This window comes from Lathyrus oleraceus, chromosome 1 (assembly GCF_024323335.1).
Source record: "Lathyrus oleraceus cultivar Zhongwan6 chromosome 1, CAAS_Psat_ZW6_1.0, whole genome shotgun sequence".
NCBI classification, from domain to species: domain Eukaryota; kingdom Viridiplantae; phylum Streptophyta; class Magnoliopsida; order Fabales; family Fabaceae; genus Lathyrus; species Lathyrus oleraceus.
The window spans coordinates 417,928,492-417,935,468 of record NC_066579.1 but is presented as its reverse complement, the minus strand read 5'-3'; the positions used below and the strand labels follow the sequence as shown (position 1 = coordinate 417,935,468).

At 34.7% G+C, this 6,977-nt stretch overlaps 1 protein-coding gene across 1 annotated transcript; it reads right to left on the bottom strand.

Moving 5' to 3' along the window:
• Positions 1 to 4,836: 4,836 nt before the first annotated feature.
• Positions 4,837 to 5,626, bottom strand: LOC127113072 (uncharacterized mitochondrial protein AtMg00810-like). Its single transcript, XM_051046458.1, has 3 exons — positions 5,426 to 5,626; positions 5,149 to 5,381; positions 4,837 to 4,927 (listed from the first exon to the last, which is right to left on the bottom strand). Exons 1-3 carry the CDS (start codon positions 5,624 to 5,626, stop codon positions 4,837 to 4,839), a joined length of 525 nt encoding a protein of 174 aa, XP_050902415.1.
• Positions 5,627 to 6,977: the final 1,351 nt, after the last annotated feature.

Genomic DNA, 6,977 nt, shown 5'->3' with positions numbered 1-6,977 from the left:
AATGCTCCATTGATACCTGGAAAAATGGAATTACTGAAATGCCAAGGATGTCTCATTAAAAACCATACCCTTGAAGAGAAAAAAGTGATACCACAGGACGTTGTTTATTAAAATATTTTCAAAGCATACTTTTACAATTTATTCTCGAGAACTAAAAGTCTTCTTGATTAAAGTAGTGTCTCTAGATCGTCGTATTCTAAGTTTCGAGAACTTCCTTTCCTTCTAGGCTCTTCATCTTATAAGCCTAATGGGATAGTTTCTATAGTACCCTGTATGGTATGTCCTAGTTAAAATTCAATTTGCTTTTCTTTGCTAGATCCACTGCTCACTTCAACTCCAGGTCAACTTTCTCCATTGTTCTTGGTCGTAGTCTAGTGTTCGACCTCTTTTCCAATCTTTGCTTTGCTGCATATTCCGAAACGTGAGCCATTTGTTGTACTTCTTTGATCTGGTCTACGTCACTTCCTAACTCGCCCTGGTTTTCCTTTTCATTGAAGCACTCTCATGCCATGTATGGGTGTTAATCTCTACTGGAAGCATGGCATCCCACCCATAAACCATCATGAAAGAAGTATCTTTCAAGGAATATGGGGTTGTTGGTATGATCACAAAACTCAGTAAATCTATTCAACCTACAAACCATTGGCTTCATCTAAAATTTTCTTCATACCCGACAATATGACTTTATTAGCGGCTTCAGTTTGCCTGTTTTCCTAGGGAGGACCGACGAATATGAACTTTGTTTGGGTTCCTAAATTTTCGTAGAACATTATCATGGTCGAGCTGGTGAAATGTGTCGTATTGCCAAAAACAATGTGTTTGGGTAAGCCAAAATGATAGATAATGTTCCTCCAATAAAAATGCCGCACCCTTTCCGTCGTTATCTTGGCCACTGCTTTTGCTTCCACCCATTTAGTAAAATAATCCACCCTGGCCTATATGAATTTTAGCTGGCATGATGCTAATGGAAATGGATCCAGTATGTCCACGCCCCATTTGTAGGATGACCATGGCGAGATAATTGAGTGCAGGAGCTTGGTATGAGGTATGGATTAATGGTGCATACCTTGTGTGTTTAAAAAAAATTGTTTTGAAAATTATTTAGAAACAATGTCAATGTTTGAAAACATTTTAGAATTTTTTTGAAAGTAAGTATTGGAAAATAAAATTCAGAAAGTAAAGTGCGAAAAGTAAAAGTTAAGGGAAGAGAGAAAACATCAGAAGTTATAGAGATTCGGTCAAAAGAAAGAGACCTAATCCTCTCCCTAAGATTTGTTCTTGAGAATATCCAACAATCTTAAGATCTTTTAGTATGTTGAACTCTTAAACCCCCATACACAATGAAATGAAGTTTGTGGCTAACTTCTAATGAAACATCAAACACAGAGAGAAACGACGAGTCTTCTTTCCACAAGAAACTTGGAGAAGTTAGTCTTCAAGCTCCAAACAAAGATTTTACATGGGCTGATATTAAACCTGGGTATGCTTTTAATCTGGGATGAACTCACGAACCTAGGAGATTTTATACCGGGCTGATATGCAACCTCAGTAAGCTTTAAACACTAGGTTAAGCTTGAATCAAAAGAGGTTTTACACAGGATAACCACAAACCAAGATGAGATTTTAAGGTCGGGTTGATCTCCAACCTTAATAAGCTTTTAACATCAGGATGAGCTTGAGCCGAAAGAGGTTTTACACAGAGTAACCACCGATCAAGATGAGATTGTAACAATCAGTTAATCTCGAACCTTTGAAAGCTTTTGAGCAGGCTGAACTTTCGAACCTAAACGGAGACTAGATCACGTAATCCCCAAACCAAAGCTTTTCATGGGTTTAGCTTCGAACCCAAATAAATAATCCATAAATGATGAATTATTCAACCAAGGTAAAAAAACTCCCCTGGTGAATTTACTATACCACCCTTCCAGGATTACAAATTCCTCACTTGCAAAACGACTTTCTCGCTACGACTAATTTTAGTGAGAGAAAGTGAAGACAAACATATTTTAGAGAAAGAGTGAGGTATGAAATCTAACTTTTTTGGATGTGAAAATATGTGGTAAGAGACCTCAATTTATAGGCTAGAGGTTGGCATAAAAAAGGAAAATTTTTGGGGCCAGAATTGATGAGCCAATCGATTGGCATAATGCTCCAATCGGTTGGTTGGCCTAAAAATAATCGTTTGGTTTGTTTTAAAAGGCAGGAAAAAGATATATAGATGTCACCATTCATTAATATATTTTCCTAATCATATAAGGCGTATTTTTTCACTGACCCAATCGATTGTGTGAAGTGCCAATCGATTGGCAAGAACAAAAAATCACCTAAAATTTTTCTACCAATTTCCAAATCATCTGGCACGACTTCAAGACATTTTTAGAAATATTTTATTGAAAAAATGGGTTTAAAAAGTTGTTTTAGTGTGTGCGTATGTGATTAGCCATATAAATTTACGATAATGCCCTTATGCTTTAGAATGTTATTCACTGAGACGCGTTAGGGCGAGCTTTTTCACACTTCAAGTCTTATCAGATACTCCCTCCATTCTCTTTTATAAGCAAATTTTGGCTTTTACGTTCACTCAATAAATGATGTATTTATACTATATATAGACCAGATACATCAGTTATTCAATGAATCTAAAAGTCAAAAGTTTCTTATAAAAGAGAATGGGGGGAGTACTTCATTCTTGTAGACACTTGCTTGGGATTTACTTTGAGATGAGGCTTGAGTTATATTTCATTTAGGTGCCATATCAGAGAATCAAGTTTATCAATCCCTATTGACCAGGTTGCATATTTAACCACTTTATACTTGAATTTAGTTGTTGTCATCAAGAACTACTTGTCATCATCAAAAACATGTTCATCTTCAATAGATCATCCTAGATCATTAACATGTAAAACAAGGTTCCACACCTTTGACACTTGTCCCACAAATTAACAAACTTGACCTTGTTTTATGATAAGCTATGGAAAATAGTATTCGTCCCTTAGTAGTTTTCTCACTAATGCTCTCCCTCTGATGTGGCTTCCATATAGACCTCAATGTACTTTGACTAAAACCAGACTTACTTTCTCCTCAACGATACATCTCAACATGGGTGTTGATGTATTGTTTACTTTATTGCTAGAGGGTAGTTGATTGAGTAGTACCCAAATTTATAATATTTACATGTTCTAATGGATTTACTTATGTTATGAGATTTTCCAATTTATTAAAATAATTCTTTTCTTTTGATAACCAAATAGTTTAAGTGTGAATTATCATATAGGTCCACGTGATTGCCCAAAGATATGAAAATTCAACATAACTGATTGAAAGATAAGAAAATGGTTAAAATTCATCTGATGATCTCCTCAACTTTTAGATATCCAAGCTGGTAAAATTTTGAGCAAAATTTACATTCTTTATATTTTCCTTGTTTATGAGAGTATTCATGTATTTGTTTATTTTATAAAACTTGTGATTTTTCTTTATAAGTTAAATTCTTCTTGGTACTCTGAGCATTTCTAGCCACCCTTTTTTTATATTATCCTTTGCTAACTCCTTTGAGCCTTATCCCAATTATTTGTTTTACAATCATATTATAAGCCCATGAACCTAAATGAATTGTTATTACCTACCTCACTTTAGAGTTAGATGTTAAGAAAAACAAATGCATAGAGAAAAAGAGGAACACAATAATAACACAAGAATTTAACGTGGAAACTCCAAAATCGAAGAAAAAACCACAACCGTTGTCAAATGACAATAAAAGAATAACATTATGTGAAAATTGTTACAACACATAGATTACCCTCAACCACCTCAAGGCCCCAATACACCCCGCGTTCTCCAATGAAAATATTTAATCATTTATGACAACACTTTAACACAAGAGTATAAGAGAAAATATAAAAAGTCAAATACAAGCATAAAGTGCTTTTGACTGATGTATCTTGTAATATAGAACTTTAACCTTTTATATAGCCTTGGACTTCCCATTTCTTTACAAAACTAAGTAATGTGTGACTTCTTCAACATGTATATTTTCAACCAACCCCAACAATCTCCACCTTAATTGAAAATAATACATCAGCTTTCATTGTCTTCACCAACAATTATACTTCACCAAAAAGACTATAGTTACTTAAAGCTACACCACTTTAAGAATTTTCACATTGTCTTCACCAGATATCGTAGTTCAAAAACTATGATATTCTTCCTAAAGAAGAGTATACTTCACTTGAAGGTAAACCACTTCAAGAATTTCCACATGTCGAAAACCATAATGAAAATCTATGGTGCAACTTCCATGTTGGTACGAAGCTCTTCAACCATCGACATAATCTCACAACATACTTTGCATCAATGCCCATGTGTTAATCTCGTAGAAATAACTCGTACTTTTCCATGACAATAGAAATATCAGGAGTGTTGGTGCACAATGTTGAAGATGAAGATGGAAGAGAGAGAAAACTTTAACTGAATTGGTTATAAAAAATCTATTACAACTTTGCTTTTATACACAAGTCTAATATAAATGAAACTCAAATGCAAAACTAAATTAACTCTAAATGTAACTCAAATGAAATAAATTATATTTAACATCATCCCATAACTCATATTCAGCTAATCAAAACCAATAACACTAATTACATCCCTCAATTGGATAAAATGGTCAGTCTTGATTGCTTTAGTCAATGCATTTTCCTGTTGCTTCTGAGTGCTACAGTGAACAACTTCAAGCGTTCCAATCTGAACTTGATTCCTCAAAAAATAAAGCTTCGTGTCAATGTGCTTGCTTATTCCATGCATCATTGGATTCTTGGCAAGGTTATAGCTGATTTGTCATCAATCATCAACTTCACAAGCTTGTTCACCTTGATCTTCAAATCCTGTAGCAAGTTCATAAGCCAGATAGCTTGTTATGTATATAAAGAACCTACAATATACTCAAATTCATAGGTTGATAATACAATAACTGGTTGCTTCTTGGAGCACTAAGAAAAAGGACCTCCCAGATGCTTAAAGAAATATCCTTAAGTACTTTTTTAGTCAACTCTGCCTCCTCACCAATCAGAGTTTGAATAGCACATCAGCTCTGAATCAGATTTGGCATCAGAGGGGAACAAAACTCCATACTTCAGAGTCCCTTTAATATACCTCAGTATCCTGACAGCAGCTTGGTAATGTGACCACTTTAATTTGTTCATAAACCTACTCACCATTCCAGATGCATAACAAATATCAATTATGGTATTACAAAGATATCTCAGTGAGCCTACCGACTGTTTAAAAGTTGTAGCATCTACATTATCACCCTCAACATCAGAATCCAACTTGTGATTTATTTCATCAGATGTGATTGAAAACTTGCAGTTCATCAGCTCAAATCTCTTCAGAAGCTCAAGTTCATATTTCAGTTGATGCAAGATTATACCTTATCAGAGTAAAAAATCTCCATCCCTATAAAAGATTTCATATTTCCTAGATCAGTGATCTCAAACTCATTCATCAGCACCTTCTTGAACCTAGATATATCATCTGAATAGCTCCATGTTAGCAATATGTCATCAACATAGAGACATACCAGAATTATATTGCTATCAGATGTATGTTGAACATAAACACCATACTCCATCTCATATTTTTCTGAATCCTTGAAGGTTGAAAAATGAATCAATTTTCATATTCCAGACTCTATGAGCTTGTTTTAGTCCATACAAGGCTTTGTGTAACTTGTACACCATCCTTTCTTGATTAATTTTCAAAAATCTAGGAGGTTGTGATGCATAAACTTCCTCTTGTAAAGGACCATTTAGAAATGCAGATTTCACATATAAATGCATCAGAGGCCAATTCCTATTAGCAGCTATAGTGATCACTAGTCTGATTGTTTCATGTCTAGATATAGGAGCAAACACCTCAAAATAGTCTAATCCAATTTTTTGTAGAAATCCTTTAGCTACTAACCTTGATTTGTGTTTTCCGATTGATCCATCTAGCTTTAGTTTCACCTTGTAAACCCATCTCACACTGATGGATTTCTTATTCTTTTGAAGCTCACTCAACTCCCAAGTCTTATTTATTTTTATACCCTCAATTTCTTCTTTCATGGCCTTTAGCAACACTTTCTTCTTGAGAGCTTTTTCAGTACTTACTAGTTCAGAGTCTACCGGCATGGCATACTGAATGACTTACCCTTCAGAGTATGTCCCTGTATCTTGTAATATGTTAAACTCTGTAAATTTTCTTGGTATTTGTCTGATTATTTGTGGTCCATGAACTTGTTCAAAATCTTCTTTAGATTCTGGAACAATATCAGATGATGGACTACCTTCATAGTCTGGTCCACCTTTAGAGGCATGACCACCTTAAGAGGCATAATTACCACTAGAGTCTGAATCATAACCGAAATCTGGATCAAAACCAGATTCACCTTCAGAGTCAAACTCGCATTCAAACTCTTCTTCATCATCAGGGTCACCTTCAAACTTTGACTCATCATTAGACTCAGAATCTCCTTTAGAGTTTGAAATATCTTCAAAAGTTAACTCAGATGTTAACATTGCACCAGAGTTTGATTGAGACTTATTCTAATCCCATACTTTTCATTCTTTTACAATGACATCTCTGTTGCATTCAACTTTGTTAATGACAAGACAATATAGCTTATAAGCATATTTACTATGGTACTCTACAAGTAACATGACTTTGCTTCTGTCATCCAACTTCCTTCTCTTAGCATCTAGGAAATGTTTATTATAAACATAACCAACCAAACACCTTCAGAGGACTCACACTTTGCTTATCTCCAGTCCACTTCTAAAAAGGAACAATTTCTTATAACTTCTTAGTTGGATATCTATTGAGAACATATGTTACAGTGGTAACAACTTCTCCCCACAGGGGTGAGGTAGCTTTTTCTCCTTCAACATGCTCCTTGTCATATAAAGTAAAGTTTTATTTCTTCCTTTAGTAAGACCATTGTG

Excerpts from the sequence above, each read along its gene's own strand:
- LOC127113072 (XM_051046458.1), bottom strand. The coding sequence starts at position 5,626 with ATGGAGTATGGTGTTTATGTTCAACATACATCTGATAGCAATATAATT. Across the intron at positions 5,382-5,425 it reads AGATTTTTTACTCTGATAAG|AGATTTGAGCTGATGAACTG; the intron begins GTATAATCTTGC and ends GAGCTTCTGAAG. Across the intron at positions 4,928-5,148 it reads GCTGCTGTCAGGATACTGAG|GTTCTTTATATACATAACAA; the intron begins GTATATTAAAGG and ends AGTATATTGTAG.